Source organism: Hyla sarda, chromosome 1 (genome assembly GCF_029499605.1).
Source record: "Hyla sarda isolate aHylSar1 chromosome 1, aHylSar1.hap1, whole genome shotgun sequence".
In the NCBI taxonomy this organism is placed as follows: Eukaryota; Metazoa; Chordata; class Amphibia; order Anura; family Hylidae; genus Hyla; species Hyla sarda.
The window spans coordinates 333,925,649-333,943,389 of NC_079189.1; the positions used below are offsets into that span (position 1 = coordinate 333,925,649).

A 17,741-nucleotide genomic window follows, 5' to 3' on the forward strand; every position below is an offset into this window, starting at 1 on the left:
TTTATTTATGGGAAAAGGGGGGTGATTAAAACTTTTATAAGGGGAGGGGTTAAATGGTCTTTATTCACTTTTTTTCGTACTTTTTTTTGCAGTGTTATAGCTGCCATAGGGACGTATAACACTCCACACACTGATCTTTTACATTGATCACTGGTTTCTCATAGTAAACCAGTGATCGATGATTCTGTCGCTTGACTGCTCATGCCTGGATTTCAGGCATTGAGCAGTCATTTGGCGATCGGACACCAGGAGGCAAGTAGGAGACCCTCATCGTGTCCAGCAGCTGTTCAGGATGCCGCGGCGAAACAGCTCCCTGAGCTAACCGGCATGGTTTCACTTTCACTTTAGACTAAAGGGTCAATAGCGCGCCGCACTGCGATCAGAGCCGCGCGCTATTAGCCACGGGTCCCGGCCGTTATGATGCGGGGCCATGGCGTGGCCCCGAGTTATAGATCGGGAGCGGACTCATGACGTACCAGTACGTCATGAGTCCTTAAGGGGTTAATAAACTAACAGGTTATTCGTATACATTTTGATCAAAAACTACAAGTCCACTCGCCACATCAAGGCCACCTAGTCAGAGTGGATCCCTAACCTGACACTGGCGTAGCGCGGGGGCGGCGACCACTGCCTCCGAGACACCAAGCCCACAGGGGGAATGATCCAGTGGCAAGGCAGCCCCACTGCTGCCCGACCAAGCCCCTGGCTCTGGACTGCACCACCCCACAGACAAAGCATCACAGAAACAATGGCTGCCACAGAGCACCACACAAGTGTGAACACTTACCGTGTGCTCCCTACCAGAGGGCTGGGAGAATGTTAGGAGGAAACCTTTATGCAGTCTCCTGCTAATTTAAAATGCCTGGGCCGAATAGGTGGAGTGCTGGCCATGGAAGAAGGGAGAGACTACAAATGTACAGCACAAATAGAGAAACACAGCCGCACATCCACCATATGTAATTTGATCTACTTGCTTCATAATTTAAAAAACTAACAGGTTGTTAGTATACATTTTGATCAAAAAGTACAAGTCCACTCGCCACATCAAGGCCACCTAGTTAGAGTGGGTCCCTAACCTAACATTGGCGTAGCGCCGGGCAGCGACCACTGCCTCCGAGACACCAAGCCCTCCGGGGGAATGATGCAGTGACCAGGCAGACCCACGGCTGCCCGACCAAGCCCCTGGCTCTGGGCCCCACCATCCCACAGACAAAGCATCACAGGAACAATGGCCACCACAGAGAACCACACCAGTGTGAAACCTACCATGTGCTCACTGCCAGAGGGCTGGGAGAATGGTAGGAGGAAACCCTTGTGCATTCTCCTGCTAATTAAAAATGCCTGGGCCAAATGGGTGGAGTGGAGTGCTGGCCATGGAAGAGGGGAGAGAGTACAATTGTAAAACACATTAGAGAAACACAGCCGCATATCCGCCATTTGTATTTTGATCTACTTGCTTCTCAGCATAATTAAAACGAAACTAAAACTAAAAGGTTGTTAGTATACATATCATCAATTAGGTCTATTTGGGTTATTTGTGAATCAGCCCATAAAAAATGGGTAAGTGGCCCAAAGTCAGCTCCAAATAGGGTTGTTGCCTGTTGAAAGCCATTTTTCTGCCAGAGCTCGGGCACACCAGAGGATCCTCCATTAACCCCTTCAGGACGGAGCCCATTTTGGCCTTAAGGACCGGAGCGTTTTTTGCAATTCTGACCACTGTCACTTTAAACATTAATAACTCTGGAATGCTTTTAGTTATCATTCTGATTCCGAGATTGTTTTTTCGTGACATATTCTACTTTAACATAGTGGTAAATTTTTGTCGATACTTGCATCCTTTCTTGGTGAAAAATCCGTAAATTTGATGAAAAATTTGAAAATTTTGCATTTTTCTAACTTTGAAGCTCTCTGCTTGTAAGGAAAATGGATATTACGAATACATTTTTTTTGGTTCACATATGCAATATGTCTACTTTATGTTTGCATCATAAAATTGACATGTTTTTGCTTTTGGAAGACACCAGAGGCTTCAACGGTCAGCAGCAATTTTCCGATTTTTCCCAAAATTTTCAAACTCAGTATTTTTCAGGGACCAGTTCAGGTTTGAAGTGGATTTGAAGGGTCTTCATATTAGAAATACCCCATAAATGACCCCATTATAAAAACTACACCCCCCAAAGTATTCAAAATGACATTCAGTCAGCGTTTTAACCCTTTAGGTGTTTCACACGAATAGCAGCAAAGTGAAGGAGAAAATTCACAATCTTCATTTTTACACTCACATGTTCTTGTAGACCCAATTTTTGAATTTTTACAAGGGGTAAAAGGACAAAATTTTTACTTGTATTTGTAGCCCAATTTCTCTCGAGTAAGCACATACCTCATATGTCTATGTAAAGTGTTCGGCGGACACAGTAGAGGGCTCAGAAGGGAAGGAGCGACAAGGGGATTTTGGAGAGTACGTTTTTCTGAAATGGTTTTTGGGGGGCATGTTACCTTTAGGAAGCCCTTATGGTGCCAGAACAGCAAAAAAAAAAACACATGGCATACCATTTTGGAAACTAGACCCCTCGGGGAATGTAACATGGGATAAAGTGAACCTTAATACCCCACAGGTGTTTGACGACTTTTGCAAATGTAAAAAAAAAATAAAAAATTTTACCTAAAATGCTTGTTTTCCCAAAAAAAATTTATTTTTAAAAAGGGTAATAGCAGAAAATTCCCCTAAAAATTTGAAGCCCAATTTCTCCTGATTCAGAAAACACCCCATATGGGGGTGAAAAGTGCTCTGCTGGCGCACTACAGGTCTCGGAAGAGAAGGAGTCACATTTGGCTTTTTGAACGCAAATTTTTCTCTGGGGGCATGCCGCATTTAGGAAGCCCCTATGGTGCCAGGACAGCAAAAAAAAAAAACAACATGGCATACCATTTTGGAAACTAGACCCCTCGGGGAACGTAACAAGGGGTTAAGTGAACCTTTATACCCCACAGGTGTTTCACGACTTTTGCATATGTAAAAAAAAAATTTTTTTTTTACCTAAAATGCTTGTTTTCCCAAAAATTTTACATTTTTAAAAAGGGTAAAAGCAGAAAATACCCCCCAAAATTTGTAACACAATTTCTCCCGAGTACGGCGATACCCCATATGTGACCCTAAACTGTTGCCTTGAAATACGACAGGGCTCCAAAGTGAGAGCGCCATGCGCATTTGAGGCCTAAATTAGGGATTGCATAGGGGTGGACATAGGGGTATTCTACGCCAGTGATTCCCAAACAGGGTGCCTCCAGCTGTTGCAAAACTCCCAGCATGCCTGGACAGTCAACGGCTGTCCGACAATACTGGGAGTTGTTTTGCAACAGCTGGAGGCTCCGTTCTGGAAACAGTGGCGTACCAGACTTTTTTCATTTTTATTGGGGAGGGGAGGGGGGCTGTGTAGGGGTATATGTATACGTAGTGTTTTTTACTTTTTATTTTATTTTTTGTGTTAGTGTAGTGTAGTGTTTTTAGGGTACAGTCACACGGGCAGGGGTTCACAGTAGTTTCTCGCTGGCAGTTTGAGCTGCAGCAGAAAGTTTGCGGCAGCTCAAACTTGCAGCCCGATACTTACTGTAATCCTCCGCCCATGTGAGTGTACCCTGTACGTTCACATTGGGGGGGACATCCAGCTGTTGCATAACTACAACTCCCAGCATGCCCGTTTGCTGTCGGTGACTGCTGAGAGTTGTAGTTTTGCAACAGCTGTAGGCACACTGGTTATGTATCACTGAGTTTGTGACCTAACTCAGTGTTTCACAACCAGTGTGCCTCCAGCTGTTGCAAAACTACAACTCCCAGCATGTACGGTGCATGGTGTACGGTGACTGCTGAGAGTTGTAGTTTGCAACAGCTGGAGGCACACCGGTAGTGAAACACTGAGTTAGGTAAAAAAAAAAAATGAGTTTCACAACCAGTGTGCCTTCAGCTGTTGCAAAACTACAACTCTCAGCAGTCACCGACAGCCAACGGGCATGCTGGGAGTTGTAGTTATGCAACCAGCAGATGCACCACTACAACTCCCAGCATGCACTTTAGCTGTTTGTGCAAGCTGGGAGTTGTAGTTATACAACAGCTGAAGGTACACTTTTCCATAGAAAGAATGTGCCTCCAGCTGTTGCAAAACCATAAGTCCCAGCATGCCAATAAGGGAATGCTGGGAGTTGTGGTGGTCTGCCTCCTGCTGTTGCATAACTACAGCTCCCAGCATGCCCTTTTTGCATGCTGGGAGCTGTTGCTAAGCAACAGCAGGAGGCTGTCACTCACCTCCAACGATCCAGACGCTGCAGGTCAGTCCCGCCGCCGCAGCTGCTCCTGGGGCCCCGATCCCAACAGGGGCGCCGGGGATCGGGGTCCCCAGCACCCGGGGTGCACGTCCCGCACCCGCTCACATCCTCCAGAAGAGGGGCAGAGCGGGTGCGGGAGTGACACCCGCAGCAGGCGCCCTGATTGGTCGGCCGGTAATCCGGCCGACGAATCAGGGCGATCGTGAGGTGGCACCAGTGCCACCTCACCCCTGCAGGCTCTGGCTGTTCGGGGCCGTCAGAGACGGCCCCGAACAGCCAGTAATTCCGGGTCATCGGGTCACTGGAGACCCGATTGACCCGGAATCGCCGCAGATCGCTGGATTGAATTGTCCAGCGATCTGCGGCGATCGCCGACATGGGGGGGCATAATGACCCCCCTGGGCGATATGCCGGGATGCCTGCTGAACGATTTCAGCAGGCATCCGGCTCCGGTCCCCAACCGGCTAGCGGTGGGGGCCGGAATTCCCACGGGCGTATGGATACGCCCTCGGTCCTTAAGGACTCGGGATTCAGGGCGTATCCATACGCCCTATGTCCTGAAGAGGTTAAAGGGGTACTCCGCTGGAAAACATTTTTTTTTTTAAATCAACTGGTGCCAGAAAGTTAAACAGATTTCTAAATTGCTTCTATTTAAAAATCTTAATCCTTCCAGTACTTATCAGCTGCTGTATACTTCAGAGGAAATTTTTTATTTTGGAATTTCCCTCCTGCCTGACCACAGTGCTCTCTGCTGACACCTCTGTCCACTTTAGGAACTGTCCAGAGTAGGATCAAATCCCCATAGCAAACCTATCCTGCTCTGGACAGTTCCTGACATGGACAGAGGTGTCAGCAGAGAGCACTTGTGGTCAGACATAAAGGTAATTCAAAAAGAAAAGAACTTCCTCTGTAGTATACAGCAGCTGAGAAGTACTGGAAGTATTGAGATTTTTAAATAGAAGTAATTTACAAATCTGTTTAACTTTCTGGCACCGGTTGATTAAACAAAAATGTTTTCCAGTGCAGTATCCCCTTAAACTTGTTTATGGTCATAAAGATTTTCAGTCATTTCTAGTCAAAAAAATATTCTCTAACTTCCGCATTTACTACTCTCACATTTTGATAAAGGGGTACTCCGGTGGAAAACTTTTTTTTTTTTTTAATCAACTGGTGCCAGAAAGTTAAACAGAGTTGTAAATTACTTCTATTAAAAAAATCGTAATCCTTCCAGTACTTATCAGCTGCTGAATACTGCAGAGGAAATTATTTTCTTTTTGGAACACAGAGCTCTCTACTGACATCACGAGCACAGTGCTCTCTGCTGACATCTCTGTCCATTTTAGGAACTGTCCAGAGTAAAAGGAAATCCCCATAGCAAACATATGATGCTCTGGACAGTTTCTAAAATGAACAGAGATGTCAGCAGAGAGCACTGTGGTCATGATGTCTGCAGAGAGCACTGTGTTCCAAAAAGAAAAGAATATCCTCTGTAGTATTCAGAAGCTAATAAGTACTGGAAGAGTAATAAGATTTTTGAAAATAAGTTATTTACAAATCTGTTTAACTTTCTGGCACCAATTGATAAAAAAATAAAAAAAAGTTTTCCACCGGAGTACCCCTTTAAGCACCATATTATGGAGGACATTCCAACACCACATATAGGCGAATTGTTGGATGAACTACATAACATGCTATATGAGAATTGTTATATGAGTATGGATACCTGTAGTACATTATTGTTTTGTGAATTATGATATTATAAATGTTTTTTTCAATGTTTCCTTTTTTTTAATGTTTTCTTCTTTGAGGATCATCCTCACCCTCTTTGTAGAGGTACATTTGGTAAAGTTGCCCAATATGACATGGATCCCCTTTTATTGCGATTGTGTGACAGAATAAACTTCTCCACAATGAATTGTAAATAGCCTCCCGGGACGGGAACTGGAGTTATAAATGGTGCTCTTTATCTCAAATAATCTCCTTTTACAATGCACTAACCCTTCACAATTCCATTACCTAATCTACATGTAAGCATGAGATCACAGATTTGCTTTTTTACTAGCATTATCTTTATTTCATTATACATTTCAGTGCGCACTGTCATCTCATCACCATTATATTGTGAATTTCTGCAATCCATTTGTACAATTGGTTGCAATTTCCTCCACTTTAGTCCTTATGTTTACTCATTCTCTACACATGTTCCCAGTCACCTAAATGAACAGTGTCGAGAAAATGGTGCTAAGTTCACTAGTACGCACATATGTGAGAGATTATTAGGCATGAATACAGCTCAATTTTACTATATCCTCTCATTCGTGGACCCCCCAAATGTGATGCAAACTTTGGGTGATAAGGCAAGCTATGATTATTCTGCTAAGCATTTCTTTCTAGAAAGAGAATTTCTCATTGATATGGAATGTATAGCTGGCAGTGATAAAAATTAGACCTGTCATAAAAGTCATGACCACCAGTTTATATAATACCGCGACTATCTGTTTCCTAGCCTCAGTTATTCCATGGAAGTCAATGAACAAATTGCTTTATAATTGGGTATACTTAGGAATGACTATGATATATGGGGTGTAACATTTTCTGTTTACATTAATCTGGAGCAATATTAACTCATTCTTTTCATTGTGGGTTGAAAATATTCTTTTTTTAGGAATTGGTTGTACTATTATCTTTTACATTTTATGTTAAGTGAAATAAATTAAAATATATTTATAAGTAAAATGTTATTAGTATAGGTGTGTGTGTGTATATATATATATATATATATATATATATATGTATATATATATATATATATATATATATATATGTACACACCTATAAGAGGGAGAGAGAGATTTGCTCAATAGGGCCAAGCAAATCACCACAAATAGCTGTCAGAGACCGGGTAAAGCAAGTGAAGTTTAAAGAGGCCTTCATCTGTTTTTACTCTGCAAACCTTTGGTTTTGAACTGTTACGATGGCGCAGGTTCTTCAGGGCCATTTTTGCAGACTGACTCTTTTAAAGCTCAGTGACCATCTGACTTTAGCACCTGTGCTGATCTGGGCTAGTCTGAAAATGTGGAGTGGCCCAGATAAGGAATGAAAGACCCTACTACCAAACCTGCCTTTCATTCCAAATAAATAAGGGGTATTTTGGCCAAAGACATCTTATCCCCTATCCAAAGGAAAGGGGATAAGATGTCTGATCGTGGGAGGCCCGCCGTCATGCCCCCTCCCATAGACATGAATGGAGGGGGCTTGGCGTGACATAAGGAGGGGGCGTGGCATGACGCATGACGCCAGAGGTTTCCGAGACTGGAGCAGCAGCCCCATATAGAATGCAGGTGCTGCACGGAGATCACAGAGGGTCCCAGCGGCGGGCCCCCCATGATCAAATATCTTATCCCCAATCCTTTGGATAAGGGAATAAGATGTCTTTGGCGGAATACCCCTTTACCAACTATTTCTGGTTTCCTCATATCTCACCTTGCTTCTGCTGCATGAGATATGGGCTTCCTGAAACCTAGTATCCACATACTATAGGTACCTTGAGGAGGAAATATAGCAATCCCGAACGACCATTCCTGTATATATATTATGACACAAGAAGAACTTTTCCCAAGCATCACCTTTGCGAAGCCTATAAATAACACAGAAAAACAGGGAGAGGGGTCATTCCATTCTGTGGTCATTCCATTTCCTTATCTGTATTGGGAGAACTGCGCCTATCTATTCACCCGTTTCCTGATTTTAAAAAGGTTAAAAAAGACATGCATCAATCTAAGGCTCCTTTCACACTATGAATTTCTCCGTTTACAAACTTCCGTCACATGTTCCGTCACTACAGCTGCGAAACACGACCATTACAAAACCCCTGACGGCCGTGACTAAATTGCATTGCAGCCTATGGGGTTTTGTAACTGCCCGTTTGCACCCGTATATGCCCGTAATTCATTACGGGCATTATACAGTGACGGGACATCGTGGCGGAAAAATTACTGCATGCTGTAGTGACGGAACTTCTGACAAAAGTTCCTAAACGGAGAAATTCATAGTGTGAAAGGAGCCTAATATCCTTCAGTTTAGATCCAGGGTAGGGCAAACAACCATCATCTGCATAAGCATGTTATCACTCTTTACAGACTTACTGTACACATGTACCTACAGTACTTTAATAAGCCGTGAGTTGTCTTTCATTATTACGATTACAGTTTCTTAAAGGGTTGTTCAAGCCACTAAAAACATATACCCTATCCTAATTTGATCACATGGGGTCCAACTTTTGGGGCCCCAATATCCTGAGAATTTGAAACCTTATTCCACCCTTACTGAATGGAGCAGTGGATTGGTGCATGCTCCCTTTATTCTCTATGGAGCTGCCAGAGAGTTTTTATTGGCTGGAATACCCCTTTAGTTGTCTATGTCAGTCCTTTGAACTAGCCTATGGACAATACATATATGAAAACATTTAGTTGGTAATATTTGATTGTGAATTTTTGTCTCCTAACCAGATGGGAAGTTGGAAACTGGAGCTCCTGCAGCTTGACTTGTGGAGTGGGATTACAAACCAGAGATGTATTTTGTTCACATCTGTTGTCACGAGAGACAAATGAAACTGTGGTCTTAGGAGATGACTTCTGCAAACAACCTAAACCAACTCTGGTGCAGGCCTGCAACCGCTTTGACTGCCCACCGGCATGGTACCCTGCAGAATGGAAACCGGTAAGGCTAGACATTTCTAGAACAACTAGTAGGAGAGGACAGCACATTTATTATTCTGGAAGTCTGCAAATATACTTGATGCAATACCATACTTACTTTTGGCAAGACACCTGCTGAACTGTATGTATTTTAAGGCACAATGAAATTTCCATGCGGAATTCCACACAGAGATTCTGCAGCAGCAGAGTCCCATTCATTTAAATGGGATTCTGCTGCACTGTTCACATAGCAGAATTTCCATGCCGGAAACATCTGCTGTGGAAATTCTAATTTCAGTGTTCGCAGAAAGAATATACATGTCTATTTTCTCCGTGGACACGGCACGGAAATGCATTTCCGAGCGGTTCTCCGCTGTCAGGGCAATGTCCATATGGAGATTTCCTGTTCCGACACTAGCCCGTGTAAACTTAGCCTAAGAAGACTAAGCTAATATGCTGGATATAGAAAAAGGTTGAACAGTTTAGTAGTATCCTTTTAAGTAAGGGTAAAGATATTTATTGCTAAATGAAGGTAAGAAATATTTATCTTCTTATCATCTGCTAGTATTAAACATAAACACCTATTGGAATGTTATACCAACCGATGCAGAAAATGGAAAGTCATTTTTAAACAGTTCCATTTTTAGTTTTATGGGGTTATCCAAGATTAGAAAGACATAGCTGCTTTCTTTTACAAACAGTGCCACACCTTTCCTCAGATTGTGTGTGGTATTGCAGCTCGGCTCAATTCACTTCAATGGAACGGAGTTGCAATACCACACAAAACCTCAGAACAAGAGTAGTGCTGTTACTGAAAGAAAGCAACTATGTCTTTCTAATGCTGGATAATTGTTTTAAAGGAGTACTCCACTGGACAACATTTTTTTTTTTTTTAAATCTACTGGCGCTAGAAAGTTAAACAGATTTGTAAATTACTTCTGTTTAAAAATCTTAATACGTCCAGTACTTATCAGCTGCTATATACTACAGAGGAAGTTCTTTTCTTTTTGATTTTTTTTTTCTGTCTGACCACAGTGGTCTCAGCAGCTGAAACCTCTGTCCATGTCAGGAACTGTCCAGAGCATGATAGGTTTGCTATGGGGATTTGCTCCTGTTCTGGACAGTTCTTGACATGGACAGGGGTGTCAGCAGAGAGCACTGTGCTCAGACTGAAAAGAACTTCTGTAGATCATACAGCAGCTGATAAGTACCGGAAGGATTAAGATTTTTAAATAGAAGTAATTTAGAAATCTGTAACTTTCTGGCACCTGTTAATTAAAAAAATAATAATAATGTTTTCCACCAGAGTACCCCTTCAACTCTTTGATAAAGTGCTGCTTTTTTGCTGGCACATCTTTGCAGATTTCCATGAAGTCATACGGAGCACTATGGAGCATAGTGGCTTTACATGGAGTCATATCTAAAATCACAGATCATACATCATGATGATATCCAGATATGTTGAGCTAAATATAAAAAAATTCCAGAAGGTCAGCTCAGTTGTGCTACTGTGCATCTGTGTTTAGGCTGTGGCACTAGATACATGACTTTCTATATTTTCTTTTACTGAAATATCTATAAATCACGCCAATAATTTTATTTATTCCAAACTTTTATTTTTAGATCTGCATATCATACAGAGCAGTGATCTCCAAACTGCGGGAAAGATGCCTTTATATCCTACCTCTCCAAACTGTGGCCCTCCAGCTGTTGCAGAACTACAACTCCCAGCCGTTGGCTGTCCAGGTCCACAGTTTGGAGAGGTAGGATATAAAGGCATCTTTCCCCGTTGTCTTTAATATGCATTACATTGCGCCTTTATAACTATGTATGCTAAGTATCCTCTATAAATCTTTTACATGCTAAGAAATTGATTTAACCTGCGCAGCATCCTTTTCCTTTTTTTTATCGCCAAATCGCTAAAATGAGAAATCCCTACAAGCGGACGAAGGGTCACATTTTAACCAAATTTTACTACAAAGAACTTTAAATGAAATTCTGAAACGCTAGTAAAAGAAGTGGATAACTAGGAGAAAGAAGGAGAGAAGAAGCCTGGATGCATTTAAAAGCTTTCTATGTTTTTTGGCAGATGGGTTTATTATAATCAAAGCTTATATCCTTCAAGATGATAAAGAAGAAGCCCTATAAATTTAAAGCTGTATTTATTTAAAGATGGCTGTTTTCTGGGGCCATGCCAGCAAAAGAGCTTATCTTATTTTCAGCAGCTTTTTATAGGAGGAGGGGGGGAAATCACTGTGCCAAAAACTTACACAAAACAGCAAAAAATGAGTACGTTAACTCATTGTTAACACAGAGCAGCGTTCAAGATATGCTGTAGCTAGTCTTTGACACATCACCTGACTATGGAAGTATGAATGAACTGTCACAGATTATACCAAGTGTAAAATGACTTTTTTTTATATTTATAAGTACGCGGAAGGTCTGACTAATTCATGTATAACTTAACTTAAACTACAAAAAGTAATGTGATATAGCTTTAACCCTAAGGCATGGAAATCGACTTGAGTCATCCCATCAAAAAATAGTGAATAATTTATGGAATGATTAGGTTTTTCCAACTACACTGTGAACACCCTATATTCATAAAATTCTAAGTTTTTTTTTTTTTTTTTTTTTTGGGGGGGGAGGGGAATATCTCTATTAACTGCTAAGCAATTATTATTAAAAAAAAAAGGGGAAAAAAAAAAGCAAGGATAAATTAAAGTCTGATTTCAGTATAATGTTCTATTCAACTTGTCTCTATGTCCCATAAGTCAGTTGTAGCCTGAATTAGATAAATGTTTAGATTAGCACAATAATGCGTCCAGTTGTTTTGGTTAGCCCACCTGTATGGTTCATAGCCTAAAGCTTCTTCTGCTGCCAACTGCAACGTTCATGCTCTCATCTCATTCAGTGTTGCCATTACTTTAGGTGTATATTATATGCTAGCTGTCATGGAGAAATGCAACCATACTCTCACCCAGAACCACTTTCCCTGCTTCTTACATATCCTCCCTAGACAGCGTATATACAACTGTACAACATTCCCTGTGCTCGGGCATAACAAGGTTCAAAACAATAAACAAAACTGTACGGAGGTCAGGGAAACAGGTCAGAACACAAAGGGTTAACAAACAAAATACAAAACACAGGGGACAAACAGAAATAGAGTACAGACATAGAGTAGTCTAACGCCAGGTCAAAACCAAGATAACAGCATAAAGTACCAAATCACTATGCAAAGGATAAACATATGGAAAGTCGAGGTCAGAATACACAGAATAGAACAAACCAGTTGCGTGATATCTAGTGTAGATTCTTTCTGTCTTTTCACCAAACTTTTGAGTTACCAAAAAAAGCAAACGTTTAGAAAAAAAATGTGGAAATGAAGACAAATCTGGTTGATACAGTAGCTCTCTCCTCCTTGTATATTGCAGTATATTTGTATTTTTTAATTCACACATAAAGAATGGACTTTATGTTGGGACAGTATTAAAAGTTTGTACCCTACAAAATGATGGTATAGCAGTAAGATTATTTGTATAGAACCAGATGAGAAAATGATCCTATTCTGAATTAATTGGGAGATGTAGTAAATGTCGTAGTGAATGTATTGAAGTCATTACTGAACCTCCACTTATTTGCAGTGCTCCCAGTCCTGCGGGGGAGGCATACATACTCGTGATGTCCTCTGCAAACAAAGACTCTCTGATGGCAGCATCCTGGAACTGCCAGACACATTCTGTTCATCTACAAAGCCAATACAACAAGAAATGTGTGAAAATGAAGATTGCCCACCAGAGTGGTATTTAACTGAGTGGTCTAAGGTACATGATACAAACACTTAACATTTAATGTAGATTAAAAAATATGTATGATTATGGACAGTGAATTAAAACAAGGATAGGCCATCAGCTTTTAATGGGTTCGGCCAATGGAGTCCACACCTCTGCCAATTAGCTCTTTGCCACAGACACAGCATTGGCAACACAAAGCCTCCATATTTAGCGTTATGGTCGTGTTGGGTTACTGCAGCTCATTTCACATGGACATGAATAGGATTAAAGTGTATGGCAGATGGTCAGCAGGGTTGCAAGTTTCAGACCCCCACTAATCAGATATTGATGGCCTATCCTGAGGAAAGGCCATCAGTGAAAAACATCTGGAAACCTCTTAAATTTTTAAGGATTACAAATTAAGCCAAAACTCTCCGCTGCACTTAAAGGGGTACTCCCGTAGAAAACATATTTTCATCTTTCTTTTTCAATAAATTAACAAAGATTTCTAACATTCTGTTTTCACTTATGGGGTCCTGAGTGAAGTAAAGACTGGTTTAATTGTTTAATGTGAGGAAAATTGGGCTAGTGCTAAAACAGGACAGCCAATCCTTAAAGAGCTACTCCTGTGGAAAACTTTTTTTTTTTTAAATCAACTGGACCCAGAAAGTTAAAAAGATTTTTTAAATCACTTCTATTAAAAAATCTTAATTCTTTCCAGTACTTATTAGCGGCTGTATACTACAGGTGAAATGCTTTTCTTTTTGGATTTCTCTTCTGTCACAACAACCACAGTGCTCTCTGCTGACATCTGCTGTTCATTTTAGGAACTGTCCAGAGCAGCATATGTTTTCTGTGGGGATTTTCTCCTGCTCTGGTCAGTTCCTAAAATGGACAGCAGAGGTCAGCAGAGAACACTGTGGTCGTGACAGAAGAGAAATCCAAAAAGAAAAGCATTTCCTCTGTAGTCTACAGCCCCTAAAAAGTACTGGAAGGATTAAGATTTTGTAATAGAAGTAATTTACAAATCTGTTTAACTTTCTGGCACCAGTTGATTTAAAAAAAAAAAAAAAAGGACCCCTTTAAGGATTGGCTGTCCTGTTTTTACACTAGCTCAATTTTCCTCACATTAAACGATTAAACCAGTCTTTACTTCACTCTGTACCCTGTAAGTGAAAACAGGATGTTAGAAATCTTTGTTAATTTATTGAAAAAGAAAGATGAAAATATTACATTGACAAAAATATTCAGACCCTTTACTCAGTAGTTGAAGCACCTTTGGCAGAGATTACAGCCTCCAGTCTTCCTGGGTATTATGTCGCAGGGTTTTCACACCTGCGTTTAGGCATTCTCTGCATTTCTTCTCTGCAGATCTTCTCAGGCCCTGTTAGGTTGGATGGCAACCGTTGGTGGAAGACATTTTGAGTCTCTCCACAGATGTTTAATTGGGTTCAAGTCAATGCTCTGGCCTGGCCGCTCAAGGACATTTACAAAGTTCTCAAGCCACTCCTGAGCTTTCTTGGCTGTGTGTTTACGGTTATTGTCAGCCGGAGGTCTAGAGCACTCTTGTTCACGTTTTCACTAAGAATATCTTTTAATACTATGCTCCATTTAGCTTTTCCTGTCCCACCTGCGAAAAAAACACCCCTCATAACATGGTGCTGCTACCACCACACTTCACTGAAGGGATGTTATTGGACAGGTAATGAACAGAGTCTGGTTTCCTTCAGATGTGACACTTAGAATTGAGGCTAGAAAGTGAAATGTTGGTTTCATCTTGGTTCTCACAGTCCAAGAGTCCTTTAGGTTTTCATTTGCAAAGTTCAGTCAGCTTTCATGTGTCTTATACCAAGTGGAGGCTTCTTTCTGGCCACTTTGCCATATAAATCGGATTGGTGGAGTACTGCAGTGATGGTTGACCTTCTGCATACTAGATGTTTAAAGCTCAGCTCGAGTAACCATGGAGTTCTTGGGCATCTCTCTTACCAAACTTCTTCCATTTCAGAATTACATAGGTCATTGTGCTCTTGGGAACTTTTAGAGCAGCCAAATGTTTTCTGTACCCTTTTCCAGATCTGTGCCTCCAGAAAATCCTGTCTCTGAGCTCTAGATGCTATTCTTTCCCCTTCATGGCTTAGTTTTTGCCCTGATATGCATTGTCAGATGTGAGACCTTACAGCCATGGCCGTAAATGTTGGCACCCCTGACATTTTTCTGGAAAATGAAGTATTTCTCACAGAAAAGGATTACAGTAACAGATGTTTTGCTATACACATGTTTATTCCCTTTGTGTGTATTGGAACTAGACCAAAAAATGGAGGAAAAAAAGCTAATTGGACATAATGTCACACCAAACTCCAAAAATGGGCTGGACAAACTTATTGGCACCCTTTCAAAATTGTGGAAAAATAAGATTGTTTCAAGCATGTGATGTTCCTTTAAACTCACCTGGGGCAAGTCACAGGTGTGGGCAATATGAAAATCACACCTGAAAGCAGATAGAAAGGAGAGAATCTTACTTAGTCTTTGCATTGTGTGTCTGTGTGCAACACTAAGCATGGACTACAGAGAGAGAAGAGAACTGTCTGAGGACTTGAGAACCAAAATTGTGGAAAAATAGCAACAATCTCAAGGTTACAAATCCATCTCCAGAGGTCTAGATTTGCCTTCGTCCACAGTGCGCAATATTATCAAGAAGTTTGCAACCCATGGCACTGTAGCTAATCTCCCTGGTTGTGGACAGAACAGAAAAATTGATGAAAGGTGTCAATGCAGGATAGTCCGGATGGTAGATAAGCAGCCCCAAACAAGTTCCAAATATATTAAAGCTGTCTTGCTGGCTCACGGAGCATCAGTGTCAGCGCGAACTATCCATCGACATTTAAATGAAATGAAATGCTATGGCAGTATTTTTTTTTCTGTTTCGCTGTAGAACTTTGGGTAAAATGACTGATGTCATTAGAAAGTAGAATTAATGGTGCAAAAAAAAAAAAAAAAAGCCAAAATTGAAAGGGTTATGATTTTTAAAGGTAAGAAGGAAAAAACGAAAATGCAAAAACGGAAATATGCTTGGTCCTTAGGGGGTTAAACTCACCCGGGGCAAGTAACAGGTGTGGGCAATATAAAAATCACACCTGAAAGCAGATTAAAAGGAGAGAAGCTCACTTAGTCTTTGCATTGTGTGTCTGTGTGTGCCACACTAAGAGAAAAGAGGAGAAGAGAACTGTCTGAAAACTTGGAACCAAAATTGTGGAAAAATGTCAACAATTTCAAGGTTAAAAGTCCATCTTCAGAGATCTAGATTTGCCTTTTTCCACAGTGCGCAACATTATCAAGAAGTTTGCAACCCATGGAACTTTAGCTAATCTCCCTGGGCATGGACAGAAGAGAAAAATTGATGAAAGGTGTCAACGTAGGATAGTCTGGATGGTGGATAAGCAGCCCCAAACAAGTTCCAAGGATATTCAAGCTGTCCTGCAGGCTTAGAGAGCATCAGTGTCAGCGCTAACTATCCGTCGACATTTAAATGAAATGAAACGCTATGGCAGGAGGCCCAGGAGAACCCCACTGCTGATACAGAGACATAAAAAAGCAAGACTAAATTTTGCCAAAATTAACTTGAGTAAGCCAAAATCCTTCTGGGAAAACGTCTTGTGGACAGATGAGACCAAGATAGAGCTTTATAGCAAAGCACATAATTCTACTGTTTACCGAAAACTGAATGAGGCCTACAAAGAAAAGAACACAGTACCTACAGTGAAATATGGTGGAGGTTTAATGATGTTTTGTGGTTGTTTTGCTGCCTCTGATACTGGGTGCCTTGAATGTGTGCAAGGCATCATGAAATCTGAGGACTACCAACAGATTTTGGGTCGCACTGTACAGCGCAGTGTCAGAAAGCTGGGTTTGCTTTCGAGATCTTGGGTCTTTCAGCAGGACAATAACCCCAAACATATGTCAAAAAGTACCCAGAAATCGATGGCAACAAAGCGCTGGAAAGTTCTGAAGTGACCAGCAATGAGTCCACATCTAAATCCCATTGAACATCTGTGGAGAGATTTTAAAATTGCTGTTGGGAAAAGGCGCCCTTCCAATAAGAGAGACCTGGAGCAGTTTGCAAAGGAAGAGTGATCCAACATTCCGGCTGAGAGGTGTAAGAAGCTTATTGATGGTTATAGGAAGTGACTGATTTCAGTTATTTTTTCCAAAGGTTGTGCAACCAAATATTAAATTAAGCGTGCCAATAATTTTGCCCAGCCCATTTTTGGAGTTTGGTGTGACATTTTGTCCAATTAGCTTTTTTCCTCCTTTTTTTGTTCAGTTCCAATACACACAAAGGGAATAAACATGTGTATAGCAAAACATGTGTTACTGCAATTATTTTCTATGAGAAATACTTCATTTTCTTGAAAAAATTCAGGGGTGCCAACATTTACGCCCATGACTGTACATTGGTTAAAAAATTTGTATATTTTTGTCCCTGCAGCTATTGGGTGTGTGTCTCTGTGAGGAGTCCAAGTGTGTGTGGACAAGCAGGGCTCTGTGCAGTGAGGAAAAGCAGGGCTCTGTGCAGTGAGGACAAGCCGGGCTCTGTACACTAGGACTACACTCAGGACACAAGCAGGGACTTGCACAAGCAGGACTCTGTGCAGCGAGGTTCTATGACACGCTCCCAGCACACACAGAAGGATGATTGAAAAGGAGCCTGCACAGAGCTCTGCTTGTCCCGCCCTCACTTTCTGTATTTGGACTCCTCATAGAAACACACAGATTATAGCTGCAGGGACAGCATTTTTTCACCGAAAAATATTAAAAATTTTATATCAATGTATATTCCAAATATACATATAATAGTATTATCCACATTATATCAAGTTTTTTTTGTTAATGACAGGTACACTTTAAGTGTCATAGCAAAGGATCTAAATAGTTATGTCCATAAAAATAA

At 41.2% G+C, this 17,741-nt stretch overlaps 1 protein-coding gene across 3 annotated transcripts in view; it reads left to right on the top strand.

Annotated features, from left to right (window-relative positions):
- ADAMTSL1 (ADAMTS like 1) overlaps nt 1–17,741 on the top strand; it is a 956,942-nt gene that overhangs the window by 867,976 nt on the left and 71,225 nt on the right. For all 3 annotated transcript variants that reach the window (XM_056519753.1, XM_056519743.1, XM_056519759.1), the window contains 2 exons: nt 8,829–9,039; nt 12,665–12,844. In XM_056519753.1, coding sequence (XP_056375728.1) covers nt 8,829–9,039; nt 12,665–12,844 — 391 coding nt within the window. The remainder of the gene's footprint in view (nt 1–8,828; nt 9,040–12,664; nt 12,845–17,741) is intronic.